Source organism: Mytilus californianus, unplaced genomic scaffold, assembly GCF_021869535.1.
Source record: "Mytilus californianus isolate M0D057914Y unplaced genomic scaffold, xbMytCali1.0.p SCAF_7, whole genome shotgun sequence".
Taxonomy (NCBI): Eukaryota; Metazoa; Mollusca; class Bivalvia; order Mytilida; family Mytilidae; genus Mytilus; species Mytilus californianus.
The window spans coordinates 35,770,797-35,798,756 of NW_026262723.1; the positions used below are offsets into that span (position 1 = coordinate 35,770,797).

The following is a 27,960-nucleotide window of genomic DNA, read 5'->3' on the forward strand; positions in this document are numbered from 1 at the left end:
GAGGTATGTCATCTAATTAAAACCGATAACGTTTGGAATAGAATGACGATAGATATAGCGGGGTTGCATTTTTGCTTGTGTGACTTACCTTACAAGGAGGCAAACACTTTAAAACTTTGAAGTCTAATTGAAATTAGTACCAGTTTGATTTTGTATAACGGGGGCATGGTAACATGTGTTTTTAGTTTGACAGACCTTAATTATATCGTAAACTAACTTAAATGACCGCAAGGGAATCTATTTGACTTGCATTTAAATAAGTTGAAGTGGATTGAACTACATTGAACGTTTTTATATTTTGTCAGTCTTAATTAATAGTAAGTACACTTTTTCAAGTAAGGTTAATACCTATTTGGCCGATCAATCTTAATTCTGGTTATTAGTGTGTATTATATATAGCATGTGCCAAAAATCCTTTCAATATGTCATAAAACAAAACAAAAAACATCTCAAACGACAGAAGAAAAAAAAAGTGGGGGAACTTTTAATCAGAACAAAAACAAAATGTCTTTTGACGAAAAGAGGAAAGAACTTATAAGCAAAAAGTGTGCATCAAACACTGTTGATATTTTACCTACACTTGCCTCATTAGCTAAATTATTTAAACATCAAACGCAGATAAGTGGAGTAAAAATGACTAAGTCGTAATAACTGAAACAGACAAATTAAATCTATTAAAATTCGTTACATTAATTTTGCAGATTTTCAAGAAAATACCTTTGTAAGCAACTCAAGTATAATCAGCTGTGCCGGCAACACAACAATCACAATAGTCGATTTAAATGTGGAGCAATATCCAACACCATGCTCAGAATACAAGCAGTGTAATCTGACAGAAGAACAGAAGACTCTCATTAAAATGAGTTGTAATAAAGAAACATCCTGCACTATCTCAACGATTATTCCAAATACATGTCTGTTCAAAAATTATGGACACGTATCTATTTCATATTCATGCACAAGTAAATATTGTATTTTATTATTTTAGCTTAAGCGAATGTAGAGGTTGATAGATTTAATAAAGTAAACAGAAAAGAATTAAAAGATTTTTCAAAACAATGATATTAAAAGACAGCGAAAAAAAATGAAAAGAGACTGTCAACGTAGAGTAACAAACAGCAATACATAACTATTTTCTCGTTTACAACAATTTGTATAAAAACTTGTAAAACTATGCCGATATGTTTTAAGTTAACAGTACTTAATTTAAATAAGCCTACAATAGGTTAACCGGTATGGGACTCTTGCGCTTTTTGGTAGAACATTTCGCTTGTTTTGCCAGGGCAAACAAACACGAAGAATGTAGTTTCCGTTTATAAATTCTTTAACTATATAAAGCTACTTGAAGAATTTAGGTCAACATTTGATTATTCTATGCATAAAATTTCTTGAGCATAACACAAACACTCTAAGTCTAGCCATAAGTTGGACAAAACAAGGTGAACAAGTTCAAGTATATTTTTATTGGTTTCAAATATTTTAAAGAACGAACTATTGGATTAAAATTCGCTTACAGTAGTCAATGAGGTTCAATTTTGTTAGAATAAGCTTTAAAAATTAGTGATACTTTACAATTGGTTTGCAAGTCCAGTCAGTTACCAGTGGATACATCGACGCGGACAAACTCCTGAATCTTCTACAGGACCAGACAGAGATCACACAACTGCGTCTGGTAAAGTAACAATGCAGACATGGATTTGAAAAAAATCCCACTCCCCAAAAAAACAAACATACGTAGAAAATAAAAACTATAATCGAACTCCCTTTTTGTAGACGAGCAGGCTATCACGAATTCAACGAAGAGATAACGTTTATCAAAATGTGAAGCACAAGTTTCCACCATGTTTGGAGCGTAAATATAATACGTTTCGTGTAAAAGTAAAAGTAGAGTACACGGTCAGTGCCAGCTTAACTTCAATCAAGGTTTTTGTTGGTTTCAATTGTATTATTGGTTTTCGGTATATTAACATGACTGCCTTTAAACTGTAATTTCAAATGCATGTTTATTGCAAGGGTGCATTAACTACATCATAATTTACAATGTCAAAAAAAGGTTTAAAGAAACAAGAAATGGAAGAAATGAATGTTATATACATGTATATATATATTTATTCACATGTTTAACTACATGTACTTGAATCATATTTAAAAACAAAGTCTATTACAGGAATTATTAACGGTAGTTGTACTTTCGAAAATGATCTGTGTGGTTGGTCAGTCAGTAGTAATGGAACTTACCAGTGGATACATCGACGCGGACAAACTCCTGAATCTTCTACAGGACCAGACAGAGATCACACAACTGCGTCTGGTAAAGTAACAATGCAGACATGGATTTAAAAAAGATCCCACTCCCCAAAAAAACAAACATAGAAAATAAAAATTATAATCGAACTCCCTTTTTGTAGACGAGCAGACTATCACGAATTCACCGAAGAGGGTTAATATTGACTGAAGACTCAGACCTAAGTCAAAATATCCTTAAGAGTTGATAAAATATGACTGATGTCAAAAGACAACAATTGTTATATTATATCATTATATTTTTTGTCTGACCATTTTTTTGTTCTATTTTCAGACAGATACGATCGTGAAAACTTTATCATGCCTTTTTTTTTTTCGTTCGCATATCTTATCTTATCTTATCTTGTGTTTCCTATCATGATTTCCTTGATAGAGGATTGCTGCTCACAAGGAAGCTATTAAACCAAGAGTTCCAAATGGTGAAGTTGAAGTCATCCCTTCTTAAATTTTACGGACGCCATCACGAGTTGGTTGACCGTTATGGAATAACCGTTTCACAGATGATATCGGATATGTTCCTTATGTCGTAACTACAATACCCTCCCTTTTCACGAGTGTGACTCGACTTACCGAATTAGACTATTTACCGGATTTGTAATAACATAAGCAACACGACGGGGGCCACATTTAGAGCAGGATCTGCTTACCCTTCCGGAGCACCTGAGATCACCCCCATTTTTTGGTGGGGTTCGTGTTGCTTAGTCTTTGGTTTTCTATGTTGTGTCATCTGTACTATTATTTGTCTGTTTGTCTTTTTATTTTTGGCCATGGCGTTGTCAGTTTGTTTTCGATCTATGAGTTTGACTGTCCCTCTGGTATCTTTCGTCCCTCTTTTATCAAAGTACGTTTGTTTATATGAATATTCGGAAACAAATTTTTAGAATTAATCTCAAATCGAGTATTAGTTAATTGAAGATTTCAATTTCTAGAAATATAAGTTTGTTTTATACGTATGTATTCAAGTAAGATCCAGAAGATGCATTTTTCTATAAAAGAAACGCTAAACATGAATTTGAATAATTGTTTTTATTTCAATGCTTTCCATCAGTTTTTTTTTTTTTTTTTTGTAACCTTGATTTGTCTTTTCCTAATCGTTTTACGAAATTTAATCATCGATGAACTACTGTTCTCTTTGTTTATACATGTTTACTCGCAAATTCCGATGCTATCATTATAAAAAATAGATATAAATAGTGCATTGCGATAATTACATGTTCATAACGTCTATGCATCGTGATTTAGAATGTTTATGAAGAACAAAACAGAATTGCACCATCGTCGATGAAGAGGCGGAATAATTCATAACTCATAAGTCGATATAAATTATCAACGCCATCATGAAAAAAAAAGCCGAAAGGATATGAAAAAATAACACAAGTTCACAAAACACTTTTTTTAAATCATCTCTTTTGTCGTAAAGTTTTATTCCCAACATTTTTTTTTTTTTTTTTCGTTCTTCCTAAAAAGCTCCTGTATGAAGTCAGCCTTTAAGACTGACAATATGAATCCAACCAAAAACTAGGGACGATCTCAGGTAGAAGAATGAGTAGATCCTGCTCCACTAGTGGCACCCGTCGTGTTATTCATGGTAATAACAATTCAGTAATGAGTCTGATCTAGTCACAATCATAAAAAAAAATTATGATATTGTAGTTCAGTCAGGAACATCTCCGCGACATCTGTAGCAGAGATATTTCATAATGGCAACATTACTCGTGATAACGCCCGTAAAACAAATCCCTGAACATTCAGGAAAGTATAATGAAAAAGATTATACACGATTTTGGTAGTTTACATAGTGAAATCCGAAATATTCAAACGTTACGGAATAAACTTGTCATATCATGTAAAGATTATATCGTGAGCGCACTTTCTTAGACTATGTTTACTTTTACATTTATGCCGCTTTGGTATCATCCCTATCTTTTTACGCAAACAAATATTTTTTAGGAGATGGTTACTACATGTATGCTTACACGAATTCTGAATGGGGCTCTCAACCAAAAGAGGAAAGTGATCTGTTTTCTGGTTGGATAGGATCGAATCCAAAGCAGTGTTTGACATTTTGGTATCACATGTATGGGGAACAAATCAACACATTGAAAGTATTTCAAATGGATAATGAAAGTACTATTGAACTGTGGAAGAAATCAGCTTATCAAGGAAACAAATGGTATTTTCAGTCGCTGTCATTGAATGATATAGGGCTATATCGAATAAAGTTTAAAGCCATTCGTGGTAACGGAAGTAAAGTTGAAATCGCTATTGACGACATCTCCATTACCAACACCGATTGCAAGAAAGGTATGACACGTACTTCTCTTTAAGAACAAATGTTTTTTTTCTTATAATCTTTGTTTATAATTTTAGACTGTTATGCAAAGGAACATGCTTTGCAATGCGAGTGAAAAGAGCATGGTGTATTGTGTTGGATGTCACAACAATTTAATTCCTAAATGCATTACATATTCGTTATAAAAAGTAGTTGTAAAAATGATGTTTACCAAATGAAAATTCGTAACAGCTCGAGTACACATTCTTCCATTAAGTTTGAAATGACAGGGAACGTAGTCTGTGACAGCTCTAAAACAGTCCGGTAAAAAATTAAGAAAGACAACAGTTTTCAGAGATTTTCAACTATGTTACAGTGTTGGTCGCTCGCTTGTATGAAAAGACTATCAAAATGCTTGACTGTGGTATAACAATATGGTCAACCTTAACACTTGCTTTCCCGCAGTAAAACATATGCGGTTATGTTGAGCATAACTTTTTATTATACTGCAATGTCAGATTAAAACTTCCCGTTCATCGTGTCGATATCCTTAATTTTTAGAACTATTCTACATAACTGATTGATTCATTGTTGTTTGATAAACGCCCAGTATCAAACATTTCATACATATTCAGGACACATTACCAATCAATGCAATATTTGAGTTCTACACAGTGGGTCCACCGAAAATTAGAGCAATATGTTTTACTAATCCCGGAAAACGAGGGCATGTTTATAGGAAAACACAGTTCGCATTGCTACGGGTTGTTGTTCAAGGAGAGAGTGTCGCACTATCTCTTTCCGAGTCATCATATTTGATGTTTAATGATTAATTTAATGTAAATCTAAAAACGGGAAGTCCATTAAAACTGAAAAAATCAAATGTTATCAACCAGCGGATGTAGCTTTTTCAGTGTTTTTTTTTCTAGTTAAGGAAGATATGTTAATGGGACCCAATCAGAAAGGTTGGATTATTAATGGAAAGAACATCTTCAATTTATCTGTATGTCAAAATAAATGGTCTGACTTCTTTGATCTTCTTGTTTTTTTACAAGTGTCTGAAGAAAGCCCGACTCACATAAAAAAAGAAAAGTCCGCCCAGGAGATATGCACCGTTGGTTCCAATAAGAATACCTACAACCTGCTAGAATATTCACCCTCCAAATTTAGCAAATATGTTGTCAATAAGAGCTCAAGCATACTGATCACTTGTTCTTTGGTGTAGCAGGTTTTATTGTCGAGCTCCTTTGTAACAAAATATGTAGAATAATATCCCAAAACAATAAATTTGTAGCGTATGGTGCCATTTTTATGGAGGAAAGTATTGTGGATTATTTCTTTCAGATGGGTTTATAATTATTCATGTGGTAGAGTAGGGTGAAGGAGGGTCACTGAAGAAACATTAATTGTCGAAATTGAATCTAGGGCAGTAACATTGGTACCTTTAATATTATAACTAACCTATGATCAAAGTTCTTTATAGTTTCTAGCCTTGATTGCAACTTTGAAGGAGAACCTTGTAATTGGAATGTAGTGCAGGAATCTGAATATATGTGGACTGTTATTTCTGGCGGAACTCATCCTAATGATACCGGACCGGAGGCTGATCATACAGACGGATTTTGTAAGTGGTTTATTACATCATGTTTACTTATATTATATAATAATCAAAATAAAGATACCATCTGTCGGAGCTTTTAATATGTATCTGAACAGGAACGCTCAAATCCAAAAACTTGAAAGCCTAGAATAAATCCTTTTACATTCGACATGGAGTTTTACCTTAAGGGACAAAAATGAAAAGACAAGTCCACTTAAAGTAAACTTTACTTTTTTATGTCCGTTGTGTTGTATGTCTGTGATGTATGTTTACACAGTTTTGAATGCTAGGACCCAATTATTGTCACATCAACTAATTGTGTCTGTTTGGGTTGCTCACCCAATTGTGTTAATAGAGCTAGAAACAACTAGCATACAAGTTGGAAGTTTAGCTAGCATAAAACCAAGTTAAACCCTCTGTTTTCTTCACAAATGCCTCTACCAATATGGTTTAAGAAAATTGACAATTGTTTTCTTTTCGTTATTTTATTACGTAGAGCGTTTGATTTTGTCGGGTTTTATTAACTTTCCCCTTTTTTAATTAACTTTGAAGTTCGGTATTTTTTGTTAATACATGTACTTATTAGTTATTACCTTAGTTTTTGAAATGTTGTAACTGTCCTCCAACAGCAAAAACACAGGGTAAATTATTTCAGTACCAATACGCTGACTTCCGAAGTGATAATAGTCTCGACGACTATTGCTAACATCGACCAAAGGCTAGAAAATGAAAAACATTCATTTAGATTTTGTGTGTTTGAAATTCTTTTCTCGATTCTTGATTACACTTCCTCATTTGCGCTCTAACAAAAAAGGGACCCAACACAAGTAGCCAAATTCTTTTAGGTCAATTATACTTGAGGAATTTGAAATCGTTATTTCGTTATAATTTCTGAATTATCAACTAAAAATTTAGGAAAATCATTATATAAATCAAATCGATTGACTACTGAACTTTTGATACAATAGGTGAAGATTTCCAATTATTTGATTCTGTTTTAAGAAATAACAACTATTTATTTTGACGTCCTTCTTGTTACGTTCAAAAGCAAAGGCTATGTTGCAGATATGATACAGATCTTAGAAACAGGGGTAATTCGTGAATTATCTGATACCGCGGTCTTCTCGATATCCTGCCGACTGTTAAAAGTACATCACATAGAAAAATGGAAATGAAATATACATTGAATTGAATTAAATTTAAATTAAAGTCTCTTATCTGCTAAGGTTATATGACACATCAAATTAACAAAATAAATCAAATTGCTTTTCAATACTTGAAAAACTAAGTTTCAGTATAAAACACCTGAAAATATATTTTTTCTTGGAATAAAATCCTTTATTTTATCAGAATCCTCAGAAATGTACTGCTATTGAACTTGTTGAATTAGTGTCGTCTTGTATTTTAATTTGTCGACAGCTTTTCCGTATGAAGTTTCTTTAACAACGACTTTGTCGTTAGAAACTCGGCAATTGAACAGCGAAAGTGTGGAGGGAAAAACAGTGATGGAAAAAATAATACACTAAATAATTAAACAACTGGTATGCTAAAGTTTTATTAACAGATAGGATCGCAAAAACAAGAAAACATCGCTCTATCATCTCACCTATTATACAGGTGTTCCGTGATGCTGTGTTGATTGTTTATCGAGGTCACGATCGGTAAACGTCGGTACTAAAACACGAAAGTTAGAGTGCATTTCTTTTTCACACAAACGATGCAAATGGCTAAGCGCGCACATGTTTTGATCATTTATTTCTAACATACATAAACTTTGACAAACTATGCACTCGCTAAAAATGCGTCTACAGTTTGTCGTTCATCGTTTGTTAGTACAAACGCTACATTTGTTTCTAACTTCAACCTGATTTAACGATGTATTTGTTTCTACGTTTGCAAAAAGTCTGTTTACCAACAACATGTGCATGCATTATTGGAAGTTCAAACAGGGTCAGTAAACACTGATTGAACGATGTGTTTGTTTCTACTTTTGTAGCGTTTAGAAAACAACAACAAACGCCACACAACGTTTACAAAATTTTGGTTAGAAAGAAATGCACTCTTAATTAGTAAACAACTTTTTGATCCACAACCAAAAGAATGAAATATTTTTTGTCGATTATACGTAATGGTTTTGTTATAAATGTCAAATACATGCACAATGGACTTATTTTAGTATATATGCATGCATAGGTTCAATAATTTTCTTAGCATTATAATCAATAGAAACTTCATATGACTTTCATCATCTTTCACTGATTAACTAACAAAGTTTATAGGATAAAATCTTATAACAGTTTCGAATAACATTATCAAACGAAGATCGTGTTAAATGTTTACTTCTCACAAAAAGTATTAACGTCTTGCTTGTAAAATGTGTCCTTCATTGAGATTCTTACCAATTCTTAGTGTTTGACTCTTTTCAAAGCGCATAATAATAAATAAGAAAATGTATGTTTTACGTATTCTGATAATGAACCGCATAGGATTGCTGCCATTGAATAATAAACGTAGTTGTTTGATTTTAGGCAAGTTTTTTTCGAAATGATTTCAGTATCTGATAGTCGTGCTAATAGGCTGTCTCTCACTAGTTTTAAATTAAAAAGAAATCAGCGGAGTTTTTTGTTTCTTATGTTTTCAGTTACCTCGTTTCCATTATTTTTGTTACAGTATTGTGGATTTAAATGTTAACAGACTCAATAATTTAAGTGGGTCATTATTTTTTTTACGAATATTACAAAATCTCACGCTTAGCTATTAGTTGAGAATTGGAGCCAAAGTAGTTTGCCGATGTTGAATTGAATGGATCGCATGAACTCCAAAAAGAGCGAAATCGGGATTAGAACATAATCGGGTAATGTCCAGATCAGATCAGAAGACTATTCTGGTATCTTATAATATTACACCGCGAAACCATGTCGTTTGTGAGGTGAGACTTTAAAACACTACATCGGTTATCCAAGTCATGATTGTGACCTTGAAACGATTTCAGATGTTATTTCTGTGTATTAACAGTTTTTTCGTCAGAAGCACTCATGATCACCTGTTAAAGGAGAAATAGCTGTCTAATGTATGTTCACCGATTTGACTTAAATCTTCCTACTTGATTTATACCACACTAAACGTATGTTCAAATTACAAAAATATCATTGATAACATAAATATAAATACACAGCACTGACAATCGTATAATATCGATTTTTCTAGGTCTGTTTAACTTCATCAAATCGATTAAAAATATATGTATAGCATCATTTACCTGTATTAGAATGGTTTTTTTGTGAGACAGATCAGTCAACAAAACGGTTATTCATGATTTCTTTCTTGTTTCACTTTTCAATATTGACATTCTTTTCTTTTGAATGAATTACCACATGCTCAACACATGCTCAACCTATAGCTATCTCAATTAAATTAAAAGTAGCATGAATACGAATTCAAATCAGTTGAATCATTGACTTGCAACTAATAATACATCAGCGAAGTTTTTGTGCTTATGTTGACGAATTTGAACCAAAACTGACTGCTAATAGCGAAATATTATTTCTATATTCCGCTTTTATAAATTTTTGAAACACACAAAATATATTTAATCTTTTTGTCCAATTCGTAGCTAATGCCCCTTTAATGAAATTCATTTAAAGTTAATATGCATTAGCGTAACGTTATAATTGAGATATGAAAACGCCATGCGATAGGCTGATAAATGGGGAAAATAAAGACATACAAAGACATGAAGTAGACCTTCTAGTTTCGTTGCGGTAGCATCCTTAATATCATGTCCACTGTGATATGTGAATAGAAAGCACTCACCAAAATGTGGGTTATTGGGTGAAAGGACACAACTTCTATTAATATATCTGAAAATGAAAATTTTTATTTAAGTAGGTTCTGTATAATTTCTGCGTCGTTTGAGTAAATAAACAAATCGGCGTGCATAATAAGTACGCATCTAAATACAGACTTTCTGTTGAAATGTTTACGTTTGAGTGTCCCTGATGAAAATAAATCCAAAAAGCGCATCGGAAGAAAATTTATAAGTAAAATGTAATTTCAATTATTTCTTTTCCAATCTTTTTTTAGGATGGTATTTTCTAGATTTTCAACATATATCGTGGCTTTATCAAGTCGTCTAGTATTCGTATTTTTTTCTCAAAGCGAAGAAAATTAAATGCTGTCGGTCATTTCTCTGTGTAGATTCAATTATCATGCAAGACTCTCGGTTATCAATGACCGTCGAATACATTCGTCAAACACAATGTTCTCACTTCGGTGTTGACATGAATATCAATTATATGGCCATTTTCACACTTCGGTGTTGACATGAATATCAATTATATGGTCATCTTTATCAATTAACTGTTTGCAAAAGTATGAACTACTCGCAATACTAAGGATTTTCTTATCCCAGGCATATATTACCTTAGCCGTATTTGGCACAACGTTTTGGAATTTTGGGTCCTCAATGCTCTTCAACTTTATACTTGTTTGGCTTTTTTACTATTTTGATCTGAGCGTCACTGATGAGTCTGATGTAGACGAAACGCGCGTCTAGCGTATTAAATTATAAGCCTGGTAGCTTTGATAACTATTCTTATCTATATGCACTGCCAATCTAACCACCAAACAGGGACAATAGCTATAATCAGCGATACAATCGAACGAAATTGTGTTGATGAATGATTAATTGTTGCGTCTTCTTTCGTCTCAGAATTCTTCACAAAACATACAGTAACTATAGTTGATGGAGTTAAATGATTTCATCTTTCAGCCAAATATTTGCTACTGGACGTTAACCAACCAACAATAAATCAAGCCTAGTATTTGTGATGTCGTTTTCAAATATACTTTGGCTTAAACGTTGTTACTTACGACCTTAACATTTTCAACACTTCTGTACGAAATTTAACATTTTCAACACTTCTGTACGAAATATACTCGCAAAATGATAGAAATGTTATGAGGCTAGATCCATAAACTTGAATTAATTTTCAAAAACTGTGATAGATGCAATCGGGGATAATATCAAAACGTTTTTTGCAGTTTGTTGCATGGTGTAACGCTCTGAGAACTTTCGTATAAATCAGCATTAACAAACCTCATTAGCCTCAATATATTATCGGAAACGTTATATATTACTTAACCCCTGTTTAAATCAATGCCAAATATGTTATCCAGCAGACAAAGCCCTAAACATGTATGTGTGTAACTATAGGTACAACACCTACTAAAGCACGTAAAGGGGAAATCCTGAATAACCAAAAGTCTGGTGTGTTTGGTTTTTTTTTTTTGTTGCCTTTTTCAAACCGAACCACATCCTCTTTACAAATTTCAATACCAAAATTTTATATGTTTCTATTGAGAAATCTTTTTTTCTTATTGATGAAAGTCGTACGGCTACCAGTATTTTTTTTTTAGATCCTTGTCCTTTGGCGGATAGTTGTCCTTAGATTTGTTTTGATTTATTCATATTGCTGAGTATATTTCAGGCCCCAACGAACAATTTGAAAGTAATTAACATCTACTGTAAACCGGGAAATTTTCGCGCCGTCTTTATTTCGCGTTTTATGAACACATTCTAAATTCGCGCCGTTTTGAATTCGCGATTTCCCTGTGGCCTATATAAATATTTTCATAAAGGATATAGAAAGTGAACAGCTTTACATGTATAGTAAATCAAGTGATAAAATCAATCAGAAATCTTTTGTTTTCGGTTCATTAATGTTAAAAGAGATTAAAAGTTGTGTCATGTTTGCTTGTAAAAACACATACACAATAACAGAAAATAAGACTTCATTTAGAATGAATTAAAATAAAATACTCACAGAATTAATGCTAATTAATCGACTTTTTGATCTGATTAATCTGTGTAGCAGATTCAACGAGGTAAAACTGATTGACAGGTGTCATTTACATATTTGTAACGAGTGTTGTTTACATAACAATATCCGTAATGTCGGCTTGCTTGAGATGGCTTCCATGTTAATGAGATTAACTTCAGTTAAAGTCATGATTTCTAACATTGCTTTTTATTTAAAAATACAGTTATGATTTGAGGTATCGATCTGTCGTCTGTAAAATCTGTGTTATACAATGGTCCTCTGCATATCCTATTCATATACGTGCATGTATAGTTTTCATCTTATGAATAGATCGAGTTTCCTTGAAATTTTCGCTGTCGTTTTATTTTCGCGTTTCAATTCTTACCGCAAAAATAGCGAAATTAAACTGCCGCGAAAATTTTACTGTTAAAAGTAGTTAATCACTAATCAAAAACGAGCTTAAGATTGACTGTAAACTTCTTACAAGTAGGACAATGTAAATCAAATGTATATGAAAAAAACTATCCAAAGAAATTTAAGCTAAAACTAAGCTCTTTCCTTGTGCAATATCATATCAACACCATTGGACTTCTTTCTATTTGTGTACTCTATTCGATTAATTTGCATTTTTTAAAACAAGACTGACAAACATAGATACAAATATCTTGTTTTGGGGGACAAATATCACTTGGCAAAGAAACACTCAGATTTCAACAAAAATTCCGACGTAGTATTTTATTTGTATTATAGAGGCTTACCAAAAAGAGTCAAAACAACCTTGAACTATCTTTTATCAGAGAGTTCCATTTTAGAGATTCTGTTCTCTCACTGAATAATAAAATAAATGTGTGTTTTTAGGGTGTATGTATGCGTATGCGTTTATCCTATTAGTCACATTGATGAGTTAGATACAGGTACCAAATGTATTGTAAGCTCTGTGTATATATTATTTACATTCAGTGAGAATTGCTTGAGGACTTAATTGAATAATAAATAGATTATTTACAAATCTCCGGTAAAAACTTTTCAACGTAGTAGCATTTAAGCAGCACATGCAAATGGAGCATATCTATCTTTCTATTGGTACGGGAATACAGTTATTGCGTTTCGTGTCATGGATTTTCTTTATAGGGATAGAATTTTGTTAAGGGAATATTGTAATGATCGTCGAAAGGTTAACGAACGTAATCTTGATTTGGTTGAACGTTAAGAAGTTTTTAATTCTTGAGATGTAGTTAATACTCCAATGTATATCTACCATCGAGTATGGGCACAAGCCAGGGACGTAGTTAACGTGTATTAAGACCAGGATTTTATGCACTGCCATATGATGATTGACACAAATTATATAAAGATAAGTTTAATTTTAGTATTTTTGTATTTAACACTAGTTGATTTTTTTTTTTGCGATAAGCTAAAATGTATTCCCGTCTGCGTTTTTTTTTTTTTACACCGGAGCCAAAGCCAATTGAACGAAGTTGAACGAAAACACATGTAACGAACCCTTGAGATATGCTGCCAAGTTTTTTTACTTGACTAATATTGACTAGTTACTTGTTCTAACACAATTCAGCATTTTTTACATTGAGCCAATGACAATACTTTGAACTGCATGCGTTTGGTCATTCAACAATAACATTCTCACGTTTTGAACACAAACAAACTGCAACGTCCCATTTCATTGGCCGAAAGATACCGATACAACAACAATCGTATTGTGCCCGTGAATTTAAACAGTAGATCGACAATCGAATGTACTGGGTTACATATACTACAAAAATCAAATGAACTGAATCACTGATTGTGTAATACTATGTCGTCGCCACATTACAAAGAGAAGGGTCGAAATGTTATTCCTGCGAGAAAATTTTTTCTGTTATAATGGTCTTTACGGAATAAAAAAGAATATCATATAGCGGATTTTGAGAAATATAAAGATAACAACATGCAGAACTCATAATTTCCTTTCACACTAACGAGAAACAAACATATGAATAATATACAAACTAGTTTTTATCAGAAACGGTCATTTTCATCTGTACAACTTTTAAAAAACTGAACAATAAAATGGTGAGTCATTTCAAGACATATCCACTGCTGTAAATTCAGTACTATTTAGACTATTTGCCTGCAGTCAATTGAAATCTGTTCAGTTTATGTTCAGACTGTTCAGTTGTGTTATTTACCTGTACACATCAAAATTATACTGAATCGTCTATAAAGCTACTAAACAGTACTGATTTGACTGCAAGCAGATTGTCTGAACAGTACTGAATTCACCGCTGTGGATTATATGAAAACTGACTGAAAGACTAAACATGACTGAATAATTTATTTTTCAGACTCATCGGATAATGTTAAGTTAAAAATTACCGTTAAAGACTAATATCAATTTACTAGCGTATCCTATCTATTTCAGTTAAACTTAAAATGTCGTAGTTGCATATAGAAAGGATCAATATAAATAAATTGTTTTCCTTTTAATGGGTTGCTGATTTCTCTTTTGTATTCATTTTACAATGAACATACACTGATCTGCAGTTAAATTTTGGACAACTAGTGCACAAAATAATATAAACAAAATGTATATACACATGTATATAAGCTACAATAGCCAGGTGATAATCAAGTACACAATCATGTACGCAATAATCCCATTTTCAATTGTTTGTAGTTTGTATGTTTGTTTTTCGCAGGTGTACTTAGGCGAGGATTGACGGTTTAATTGAAGTCGAAGGTTTGAATTGACCAATGAAAATGTTCGTTCCCTTACGAGTTGATTTTATAAAGTTTGTTTTACTAATTAAGTAGCAAATCCTTCCGCATAGCTTGACCATATAAAGTGTATTTAGAAAAAACCTCTTAATAAATATAAATCAATTGTTTTTAAAAACAATTGTTAACGGTCTTTCCCCTCCGAAACATGATTGATTGATTGATGGATGGATGGATGGATGGATGGATGGATGGATGGATGGATTGATTGATTGATTGATTGATTGATTGATTGATTGATTGATTTATTACACACGTGAGATAGGGTCGCTTGAATCAAGAAAACACGAAACAAATGAGATCTTGGACCCGTATTAAACACAAAGGACCGAAACATGCATGTAATGGTTGGTTGGTTGGTAGGTAGGTAGGTTGGTTTGTTGGTTGGTTGGTTAAACACATGGGGCCGAGCTACTAGGACAACGCGAAAAGGGAATTGAGAGTCTATTGCCCGTGTTTAAACACGTGAGACCAAGCCTCTAGGAATACGCGAAAAAGGAATTGAGAGCCTAGTGGCCGTGTTTAAACACTTGAGACCTAACCTCTAGGAATACGCGAAAAAGGAATTGAGAGCCTAGTGGCCGTGTTTAAACACTTGGGACCTAGGCTTAAGGAATACGCGAAAAAGGAATCGAGAGCCTAGTTCCCGTGTTTAAACACTTGGGACCTAGGCTTAAGAAATACGTGAAAAAGGAATTGAGAGCTTAGTTCCCGTGTTTAAACACTTGGGACCTAGGCTTAAGGAATACGCGAAAAAGGAATTGAGAGCCTTGTTCCCGTGTTTAAACACTTGGGACATAGGCTTAAGGAATACGCGAAAAAGGAATTGAGAGCCTAGTGGCCGTGTTTAAACACTTGGGACCTAAGCTTAAGGAATACGCGAAAAAGGAATTGAGAGCCTAGTGGCCGTGTCTAAACACTTGGGACCAAGGCTTAAGGAATACGCGAAAAAGGAATTGAGAGCCTAGTTTCCGTGTTTACACACTTAGCACCTAGGCTTAAGAAATACGCGAAAAAGGAATTGAGAGCCTAGTTCCCGTGTTTAAACACTTGGGACCTAGGCTCTAGGAACTGCGAAAACGGGTCCTTGCAACATGTTTATTTATATTCAAATTATGACATTTGTAGGAACATGCAAGGATTTAAACACACTTACAAAAAGTATCCTTGCATTTTCCTTTATAAATGTTCTCTTTTTTTATAAGGGTTCCCAGTACGTGTGTCTTATTAAATTACTGTGTGGGCATTGTTTTCAATTTTATAATTAAAGGACATCGGACCTAACCTGCATGGATCTTTTGTATTTAACCCTGTACGTGCACTTTTTAATTCTTTTCGAAAAGGGGAAAATCCCTATTTTATTTTAGGTAGCACGTGCTGCACCGGATGGATGGGGTGATTGTGACGTCACCAAGCTGATCGATATACACAGAAAGACTGTTTTTAAAATTAAGTTGCAGAGGGATTGTTTACAGGTCATTGATGTCGGATCATGCATGCTTTTTTCGTACATATATTTACGGGAACACAGATTTGTTTTTTAATGCATGCTTAGAAATTTGATTCCAGGATTTTACTACTATTTACGAACTTTTGAGGGATTTCTACGCCATTGATTTTAAATTTCTCAATCCAGATTGGAACGTCAAGCGGACTGCACGTGATGTGTACTGCTAACGGAACGGAAAATATATTTTCTCGATTTATTTCACCGGTAAACTATTGTCCGAGCGCTGACCACTGGTCGACTCATTCATTGCATGCACACAAAAATAATGCTGGCCTTATAGTACTTTAACAAAACGTTTATCGATTAAATTTCAGAAATACATGTACATGATTTGGAGCAGATTTTATTTTGCAGGAATTGATTTGTATTTCAGAAAGAAATGTATTCATAAAAAAAAGAAGGATTAGCATTTTTATAATAAAATAGAAATGGGATTCCTCAAAAAAAAAGGGGGGGAAGGGGGCTAGATGGGTAGTTGTGGGCATTGGATGATTTACAAAGATAAATTGCATGTACGCATCATGAGAGCTGTAAAATTTGAAGCTATAATTAGTTAATTTGTTCATTTTTCCATTTCAGTGGCATGAAAACCCCCAAAATACTACGCGTATCATTTCGACAAATACTCTCGACTTAAATAATGTCGTGACTAACATTTTGCTCACATTTTTTTAAATTTTACCCCTAACTTTTTTCTGAGTAAAAGCAGTTTGAAGTGAAAGTCAAAATTTAGAACATGACCTTGACCTTTGACCTTGACCTAATTTTCTAAGTTGGGACCCAAGGACCTTCAATAAAGCGACTCTAGGTTTATACGGCTTACGGTTTATGGGTTTATATGCATATCACTTATATCAAATGCATAAGGGGAAATAACTCTCATATTGAGACATCAACTTGAAGATATAGCAAGCACTTTGGTAAAATAAATTTGTCGTAATCTTTTACGGTTGCGAAGGAGTAGTGGACACAAGAAAAACAGTGTTCGGGGAGATAACTCTTACAACGTAAAGTGTACGGTTTAACAGGGTCAATTTCAAAAGCGCCAAAACTGTTCGATATCATATGCGAAAAATCTAAGCAAAATCTTGCGAAACCACAATACTACGCAAGAACAAAATGTGGCGGAAGAAAAAAATAAAATCTCAGAACAAAACCAATAGATCTTTCTACGAAAAGTAGAAAGACCTAATAAAAGTTCACGAGTATTAGTTCTTACCTTTTTGCAGTGAAATCAATTTTACCTGTAGAGGTTATCTTAAATGTACATAAAAATAAGCAGATTTATCAACTGTTTTATCAGAAATGACATCGTTTGACCTTCGTGTTAAAATAGTTGTCCACTAACAAGGAGGAAAACTACTTTGATTGTTTCCATCTTTTTATTTTCTTTTTATTCTCACCGCATCGGTCTTGTACAAACCATTGTTTATTTTGATATCACATTTTGAGTCCTCAATGCTCTTTAACTTCGTACTTGCTTTGGCCTTTTAATTTTTTTTTATTCGAGCGTCACTGATGAGTCCCTCGTAGACGAAACGCGCGTATAGCGAACAAAATTATCATCTAGTCTTGAACATCGGTGCGCTTGCTATAATAACCATGCCCTGCGAATAAACACTAATAAGACTGTCGTATTGCCGTATCGATAAGGAATAATCATCTGTGCAGTTATCTACCTTAAAGGATAAAATATAATTTCAAAATAACGTTGATATGTTGTAATTTTCACCTGATTATGAATACTACATGTACAACTTATATGTATGGTCTTTGCCCCAACGTTGACGAATTACATGAAATTATATCAAAATCATACTTTCAAGAACCAACAAATGTTTACAATGTTTAATGGATAAGACCATAACCATTGTAGTCAGTATGGAAACAATAATAGTACAGTTGTGGAATCAGGTGGGGTGTAGTGGACACCCTTAAATTAAAACATGTCGTTTCTCTTTAAATCGTTTCCACCGTGATCCGCTCAGCAACAAAAATTAAGGTTACGCCTTCTAACCTCAACCCCTTTTCACACCATTGCTGTTAATAAACATAAATAACAGCTTTTTAGTTGTTTTTTACATTACTAAATCAAGTTGCTATATCCAACAGATGATGGAAATTACATATACCTCAACGCTTCAAAAATAGAGCCAGGGCAGAAATCAAATTTTACAAGTGTGACTGTGTCTTCGGATGGTGATGCCTGTTTTACTTTCTGGTTCCATATGTATGGAGACGGAATCGGAACGTTAAATGTTTACCTCGTATCAGAGACAATGACGCAAAAACTATGGTCAAGATCAGGAAATAAACCAGATTTATGGCAGTTAGCATTCGTTGATATTTCAATATTAGATCCATACCAAATGACGTTAGAAGGGGTTCGGGGTTCAACGAAAAAAAGTGATATAGCAGTAGATGATATTTCACTGCTGCCCGGGTCGTGTGATAAAAAAGGTAAATATGTTGACTTTATATATTTTAAGCTTAGCCTGATAAATAAGCGTTGAAGCTGTGTCCTCTTTATTTTTTTGTTTTCAAATACAAAATGTTATTGTATTTAAGATTAGAAATGTGGACTTCGTGTGTTTGTTGTTGATTATATTGTAGTTAAAATTCTTATCTGGCACATGATAGAAAATACGTTAAGTTTATTATAATGAGACAATAACCAAACACTATTATTATTTTAAATGAATCAACATATATCTATATACATTTATTTTGTTGTGCCTGGAGTGTCCCTTCCATCTTAAGCTTAAGGAATATACCGGTTTCCTTTGTGAGGTCAAAAATGCCTTAATTGTTAATACAAGTATATCTTTATATTTCCCTATTAATTATCTATTGTCCAACAGACAGTTCCTGATTGTTTTTTATCTTTGTTTGCATAGGATATAAATCTTTATCACATATTTGTTACGAAAACATTGGGTTTTGCATATACAAAAACCACATATTTGCCCTAGTCATATTCCTGCCCGGTGCAAATAACTGGTTATATATTGTGACCTATAATGAAGTCACAAGCGTTCATAACAACAATGACGGACTAAGAACGTCGATTAGAATGACAGCGTAATTTGTTAACGAAATAAAGAATAATTATACTAAAAGAAAATCTGACATTGACTTTATAATATACAAGGACTATAGTTTTGAACTGTTGGGGAGCTTCGTAATAATGAAGTTATTTCAGTGGAGGACAAAACATGTATGATCTTGCCGGAAGGAATAATAAAATACTTTCTACTGTTTTAAGCATTTATATAATATGTAATAAATAGATCATAACATGTCCTTTTCCATATGGGCCCTGGTATCATTCGTCGACTCATATGAGCCCTCGGCTGGCGCCTTGGGCTAAAATGGGAGTCTTGGGATAGTAGAAGGGCCGATATGGAAAAGGTCATGTTATAATCTATACATATGAAATGGAGAGGGCTTCTCTCTTTAACTGTATTTCCACAAATCCCTAACCTTAGCTTGGAACAATTGTAAAGTTATCAATTATAACATGCACGCTTTTATCAATTAGAATAATGAATATCTTAAATATCAAATGCTAAACAAATCAAAATTATTAACACAGATACTTGATTAACATTCAACAGATATCTAGACTTTTTGTAATTTTTAAAGATATATTCGTTCGTTCTCACCATATAGTATACATGTACTTTTTTTTCTCTAATAAAACAACCTTTGGTAATCCGGATATGGATCATCGCCAGTTTTTCCTGGGGTTCATGATGGTTAACCTTTGGTTTTCTATGTATTCTTCTGTAGATATTTTGACTCTTTGTCGTCTTTTGTTTTTGCCATGTATAATGGCAATGTCAGTTTTGATTCGAATAACAAATTAATGTTCCCGTTTTATCGTCCGCTACTGTTGTATCTCAATAATCTTGTTATCAAAAGATGTTGTTAACGTATCCGCAAAAAAATAGAAAAATATACGTCAAGATTGAATTAAAAAAACTGATGAAGAAATATCTGTACATACAATTGAATTTTGTTGTCTATGAAATACATTTTTTCACCTTGTCAAATGAGCAACAATCCTTATTATCAAAGAAGTTTCTCCCATTTTTATATGAAGGCTAATAAGAATCAGTGTCTGTTCATTTTTGGGATTTAAATGTTTGCAACCTGTACCTTTAAATAAATACAATAGCTAGTGTTCTCTGTGGAGTTCACTTAATAGGCAAATTAAATTTCTCCTTGAAAGCCATTTATTCATTAATCAGTTTGGCTGTACCAAAAAACAAAATAAACGTCTAGTGATGAAACTGCATGTACCAATGATAAAAATTGAAATGGCATTGTCTGAGCAAGAGATAATAAATACAACTCTATTTCCATAAAAAAGAAACTAATTTTAAATGTATTTAGTCAGTACAGATGAATAGTTATTTTGTCAAAGTATTATGTTATAAGATTGTAGATGATTTTAGTCTAAATAGATAATATTGCAAAAACATTATATCATAAACTTTGGTGTTACAGTAATAAAACTCAAAGCTGACATAGTAATGCCGACAACACTACCATCGTGCAATCTAGTAACCCAATAAAAACAGACAATATGTAAAACTAAAGCGGAAATAATTTGTTGATTGAATATTCACAACATCATATGCAGTTTTGTGTTTCATAATTCAGTATGGGAACATGCATGTTCATCACTAGCAGCTTGTTTTTTATAGTCAAAATAATCAATGAAGAGACTGGTTTTTCGAGGAGAAAATACAAATTTCCCTTTTAATGAACTCAACAGAGAAAAATATATATTGTATTTTATCAATGATATAGTTCATGTTGATAGAATTTAAATGACCAAGTAAAGAGGTACTGATTCTGGTGAGAGATTTTATTGCCTTTGCAATAAGTTTAATTTTCACAATTTCACATGCAGAAATAAACAAAAAACATTTCACTGCCTTGCAATTTATCGTCACTCGGAAAACATTGGTGACTATATGTACCTTATTTGTTTAGATAATAATTGTTTATTTTGACGTTTTCACATAATGTCGGCAATCTAGTTTTCAAACAAATCTCAAGAAAAAAAGAAAACAAATTATTTAAAAACAGAGATTTTCTTGATGCCTATATGTTGACATTTAAACGTTTTTTACCTCTTGTCGTTACTCGTTACCGCTTATTTACTAAGTTTACTATTTATTAAATAACTGCATTTCCAAAATCGAAAAATAAAAATATAAAATGACTTCAAAATGCATTAGAAAAGTAAGTTTTCTTGTTATTATACATTTTTTAAATTTGAAGATTTCAAAATGGAGGAAAAATAAATTTCTCTTGGTTTGAAATATATTTTGTATATAATGTAGGTTGCACTTTGTAAATACAGCTGTTTCACAAACCATGCCTCTTTTTCATAGAAATTTTGTTTTGTTTACCTTCTGGTTCCCCTATATGATCTCAATATTTCATCTCGGAGAGCCATAACTTGCAGTGAATGCAGTCACAGGACTTTAAATATTTCAATCCTTAATGGATTGATTTAAAAAACATATATATATAAGTAAGCAATGAATGTGGTTGTTAAATTTGATAGATGCTTTTTGTGCTTCTTTTTTAAATATTTGTTTTTTTTTTTAGATTGTGACACAGTGATGACTGCTGTACCCATATTTTGACAATGTTACTTATTATGTCTGTTTTGTTCACGCATCGTTGTAAATATAATGGAATTTGATGCGACTGTCATACAAGTGAGAGATTTAGCGCTATAAAACCAGGTCCAATCCACTATTTTCTACATTTGAAAATGCCTGTACCAAGTCATGAATATGACAGTTGTTGTCTATTCGTTTGATGTGTTTTATCATTTGATTTTGCCATTTGATTAGGGACTTTCCGTTTTGAATTTCCCTCGGAGTTCAGTATTTTTGTGATTTTACTTTTTGGGAATGTTACCAGTAAATATACACATGCATAGCGGTGAAATTGAAATCTGTGGAAGACCCAAAGTGAAGGGAGGGGTAGTACAGAATTTTAGTATAAGTTTAAACTTTTCAAAGTTCGGGGTCTATAAATGTTGAAAATATGCCACACAGCCCTATATTTTGACCTTTGAAAAAAAAGGAGTGTATATTAGCTTTCCATTCTAGGATATAGTTTTTTACGAAACATCATAAAAGTGGTACAATTTTAGCAGTAAAAGGAGTTCCTATGGGAAACTGCATTGCCTATATTTACAGAATTGCAACCTACAGAATTTTGCATTGTTCTTGTCTGAACAATCTATATGATCATCCTAAAGGACTCTTCTTTCCAGTCTTTTGTATTTTCACGCTGAATAACACTTTTGCAAATATCTTTCAATAGAAATAATCTATCATGAAAGTGTTACTTTGTAAATCACAAGCAGTCTTTTGAAAGTGTGTACTTACGTCATATTCATGTTTGTCAATTTTAGAATTGCAACATAGCAACCAAAGTTCTTCTTCCAGGTTTCTTGCAAATGAAATGTCTACGGCTGTTCTGAGAAACCGTTTGTCGAAACTTTTCACAACCTATGCACATACTTACCTTTTGTCTGTAGTTCATCATAACGTTATACATTTTGAGTTATTGTAGATTCTGGGGAGATGGAGGAATGTGTTAAGATATAAATTCCGGAGGACTAAAAAGGGATGGTGGAGTCTGCTAAATCTTTACCCAGACAGAAATTGTGCTACTATATGTCCATAACAATGATGTATTTTCGAAAGATGTTTACATATTATCTTTTTTGGGTAAAGTTTTGTTTCATATCAAGTTGGCCAGGAGATGTGTAAAAAATTGCCAATTCAAGTAAAAAGATGGATTATGATCATCAAATCTATTTTGGTAATCAGATATACATATTTTAGGCAAATCGATTGCTTTTTTTATTGTATAATGAAATAAAAATTGAAGGAAATCGTATGCTCTTTTATTATTTTTTACGAAATATCCCTCAAAATACTAACTGAATATCTAGATTTGATGCTGTCATGATGTTGAAGGTTTTTCAGAGCCCAATTCTGCCCTTTGTCATGAATGCTCTATTAAACTATCGTGCAAATTTAACAATTATATTTTAGCTTTCTTCTTGGACTGTAACTTTGAATCAGAAAAATGTAATTGGTTGGCAAGTTCTAACACGACATACATTTGGACAACAAATAAAGCAGGGGACAGTACGAAGAGACCGGATCATGACCACACCATTGGAACCGGTATGGGCTTACATTATAATTAACTAATAACTAACTACATATCACAAATTTTCATGTTTTTGTTATTCGATAATTTAATTCTGGTGAATTTTAAGTCAAGCGACTGTTATTTTAATGAAGACTACCAACAAACTTTATTGTTGACTTTAATCCACTGTATTTGAATAATAGTTATGACGTAAATTGATTTGGATCCAACGAAACACGTCCTGGTTGGTATTTTAAATAATACCTATGAATTTGAGAAAATTTTCAATCTATAAATGATATGTATTCACATCAATTTATTATCTCTAACGTCAACGTCAATGATGATGATCGTTTACTGTATAGTTGTTGATATTATAAATTTTCAAATTACTCTTCACACCAAAAGGAATGGGATCAATTCCCCTTATATTTATTATTCGACAGAGTCGATATCTAAAAATTGAGAAATTCAACAGGAACAGGAGTGCTATCATGAATAGAGAATATCATATGGCTTTTTCATTATCAACTCGAGACATCTTTTTGAGGGATTATATTCGTTGAGGGTTGATACGGTGTGTAACATTGAAAAACCCATATCATATTCCCTTTCTCATATACCTCAAGTAGATGTTTCATATTACATGATGTAGTGCAGATTTTTATGGATTTGATAAAGCCTTTGTAACCGAGAGTGATATCGATGACGCGACGTCATACAGTTTAGGACTGTGATAAATCTTCTGTAATTGTGACTCATATCGATAATATCCCGTCTTGCTGATATTACACGAACAATTTACCTGTAGTTCTTACTTAAAATATAATAAAAAAACACTTTAACATATTTTCATTATGCCATTCAGTGTTCATCATGGTGTTGAGGTTATTTTATACATTTTGATAATCAGTATCCTAAAGACAATGTACATGTTCATGTAAATTTAAACCTTTACCTCAACAGGAATTTTACTCTGATTAAGATTGTCTTTTTTTCTAAATTTACAGTTTTTAACTATATTAAATCGTTTTTGATTTGTTCATTTGTTTAGAAATAAGCTTTTATATATTTACAACCTCAAAGTTCACACACGGAGCTTTAAATTGTGAATCTACGTAAGCATTGTAAGGCTTTGGAAATGTCTCTCTGGTGAAATGAATTCATTGATAAATAGGAATTTTTTATGATTCCAACCAAGACTTTTTTTACTTATTATTTTATGCTTTTAGTTTGTTCGACAATCGCATGTTTTCAGTAACTTTGCAGTTTAAAATAAACCAAATCTTATGATTATCAAGCAAAATTAACTGAAGAGACAGGATTTCCTCTGCAAGACTTGAATTACGAGGGTATATACAACCCCCATAACGTTTTTATAGCATTTATAAGGCAATACAATCAAGTTGAGAAATAGTCCTTTAAGTATATGTCAGGGCTTTTAAATAAGCTTTGATTAAGGTTAATATTATAGTTTTTTGTTTAACTATTGTGTCTAGTATTTTAGAGTTTTTCCTGCACTTTTTCTATAGTTGGTGTGCATCTTCTAACGAGTATACCCTCTGATATTAAAGTGATAAAACTCAACGATACCAGTTTAAAGAATGATATGTTGTATGCTTGCCAATTGGACATGTATCTTACAAAGTCCAAATGACACCGAAATATAGATAATCATACAGTGGGCAACACAAATACCTTATAGTATGGTATAAAAGGACCCGAAATTGCAAAATGTGAAACATTTTTCAAACGGAAAAAAACAACAGCTTAATTAATGACATGAAAATAAAAAAAAAATTTGACAGACAGCAACAATTGAATTACGGGTACCTGACTAGGAACATTAAAAATGTGGCGGGTTTACACATAGTTGTAAAAGTTGAATCCGTCCCTTACCTGGAGACACTGGTGCAAAGCACTACTTTAGAACACATCACATTGAAATTGCTTTACTCATCATGTTGGCATGACGCCCGAAAAATTACTTACATTAAAACAAAAGACAACCAATCTACCTGTAAGGGTACTCACGGTTACTGAAAGCTAGTTGCCAATTAGAATCAATGAATAAATCATGTTCACACAAATTATCAATATGATACATCAAGCTTATGATTTGGTAAGCTAGACATTTCTTCTACTTAAGACTGATCAGTGGCGCTTGAATCAAAACAGTTGGAAGGTCGAATACGAATGTGGTGAGCATTGAACACAAAAAGTTCAAAAACCTAAGTGTTGTAAATACGTACACATTTCATTAAAAATAAACTCATTATAGATGCCATGATTGAAATTGTGAATGCCAGACGCGCGTTTCGTCTACAAAAGACTCATCAGTGACGCTCGAATAAACAAAGTTAAAAAGGCCAAACAAAGTACGAAGTTGAAGAGCATTGATGACCCAAAATTCCTAAAAGTTTTGCCAAATACAGCTAGGGTACTCTATTCCTGGGGTAGTAACAGTTAATCTACAGATAATTATCGCTGGACGGTATCATTTTGGTATCAATAGTTTAAGTTTAAGTCTTTTGCGATTGATTTCATCCGCTGCGATGTTTAGGCACTATTGTAATTGTTTTGCTTGTACCTGTAATAGTGTTGCCCTTTAACCAGTCATATCGGTACACGTACATTTGAACTGATTATAACGTATGTTCTTCCATTTCTTTGACAGACATTTAAATCAGCAGCAAAATTCATGTTCATACTACAACTTATATAAGAATGACTAAATTTCCTCAGGAAACAATACACATTGAAAACAGTATTGATAAATTTTGGGCAGAATGCTATCTAAATATTTAAGCAATTGTCGTGGCATCACCCTATTCATTTACCGTGGTAATCTAAAATCAACGCTTCCTAAATCTCTCGCTGAAATGGACTTACCAAATTATATTCAATTGTTTTCTTTGTGTGCTTAATTTCGTTCAGTTTGAATCGACTAGTTTACTGATTTCTGTTCACTAATGGAATTAATTTTAAAACTTACCTTTAGCTTTTGTAATTTTTACTTGTCTAACTGGGAATAGAACCCCTCCTTGAAGTATGTTATGCACGACTGATATCAAACACATCTCGGCTACCAATGGGTTATGTACATATCAATGAACATATATTAATTTTTAAATATGAGACACACAGGAACAATGGACACAACTTTTATATGTATATATATAAAAGACAGTCGTATAGTATGAGTTGGTAGCCGCGATGTTAAGATGAATGAGTTGCAGAGTTTTCTTTATTGTCCATTTTATTTTTTCGTTTTTCCGTGTTTCTTATTTTGTATCTTATTGTTGATATTTTTGTATCAAAAACGGATTTTCTCGTTTAATTTTGGTTTATTATTATACTATTTCACGTATTTTAAAGAAAATGATTACATTCAATTTTTCCATTCTTTTTCATAGATATACGGTGATTTCATATGTTTAAATACATATCTTTACAAATGGATATTCGCAAATTTATATGAGAGTAAATCGTGATGTGCATAGAATTTGTTTCTTGCTAGAATTTCGTTAACATATATAACTGTATACTTCAAAATTAGTTCGAATATGCCTTATGTTGTGAATAACGGATAATGTTCAATCAGATTTATAAATAATTCAATGGAAATTTCAGTACAGTATATTGAAAGTGCATGCGATTTTCTTTTTTTATATTATTTCATGATTTAAATCCACTACCTATATACAATGTACTTCTAATTGTTGATTGCTTCTTGTGAATCGTTCCTGATAATTAAGTGGTTTTTAAATTCACTGACAATACGGCATAATTAATGAAAAACTGTAATTTTTGCGGATCGAAACAATAAAGGAATCAGTCACCCTGTTTGTTATTGGTTTCAGCATTCATCCATTTTAAAGACTTAACTTGTTGGGCATATGCGCAAATATCTCCAATTGAGGCCACATCAAAGGTCGCATGCATATGAATTTAGATAATGCCTTATTATTGTCGTTCAAGTCAATAATGTATCAGCGAAGTTTTTAGGCTTATTTTGACCAAATTGAAATTAACTGACTGCTAATAGCGGATAAGTATTCCATTTTCCGTTCTTTTCAATGTTTGAACTTATACTGTCAAAATCGTTGCTTATGTTCTTTAAAATTTGAGGACTTCGACAACAAATAATTAATTCACTCTAAAGGATCACGTGTATGTGCCATGTCAAGAGCTTATTCAATAGTCAAAAGTTGATTAAAATTTGGTGTCGATTGTAGATCTCGGTCTGTAGTTAATTCTTTACAAATTTGCTAAAAAAGAAGCGATTTAGATATTGACATATAATAGACAGGGGGCCTCGGTGGACGAGTAGTCTAAGTAGTCAAACTAGTGTATCACTAGCCTGTCAACACTGTGATTTTGAAAGTTGAAGGTGCGCTCGACTCCTATCTTAAGTCACTAGGATTGTCATTTTTCTTACCGAAGGTCTGTGGTTCTCTCCGGGCACTCCGGCTTC

At 32.8% G+C, this 27,960-nt stretch overlaps 1 protein-coding gene across 3 annotated transcripts in view; it reads left to right on the forward strand.

Moving 5' to 3' along the window:
* Positions 1-327: 327 nt before the first annotated feature.
* The window catches only part of LOC127710083 (MAM and LDL-receptor class A domain-containing protein 1-like), a 44,531-nt gene continuing 16,898 nt past the window's right edge, over positions 328-27,960 (forward strand). For 2 of the 3 annotated variants that reach the window (XM_052215827.1, XM_052215828.1), the window contains exons 1-6: positions 331-962; positions 2,168-2,311; positions 4,255-4,608; positions 6,060-6,200; positions 18,396-18,743; positions 23,381-23,515. In XM_052215827.1, the coding sequence (XP_052071787.1) occupies positions 860-962; positions 2,168-2,311; positions 4,255-4,608; positions 6,060-6,200; positions 18,396-18,743; positions 23,381-23,515 (1,225 nt within the window). In that variant the 5' untranslated portion in view covers positions 331-859. Of the gene's footprint in view, positions 963-2,167; positions 2,312-4,254; positions 4,609-6,059; positions 6,201-18,395; positions 18,744-23,380; positions 23,516-27,960 lie in introns of all 3 variants that reach the window. The other variant, XM_052215829.1, reaches the window with a different exon arrangement.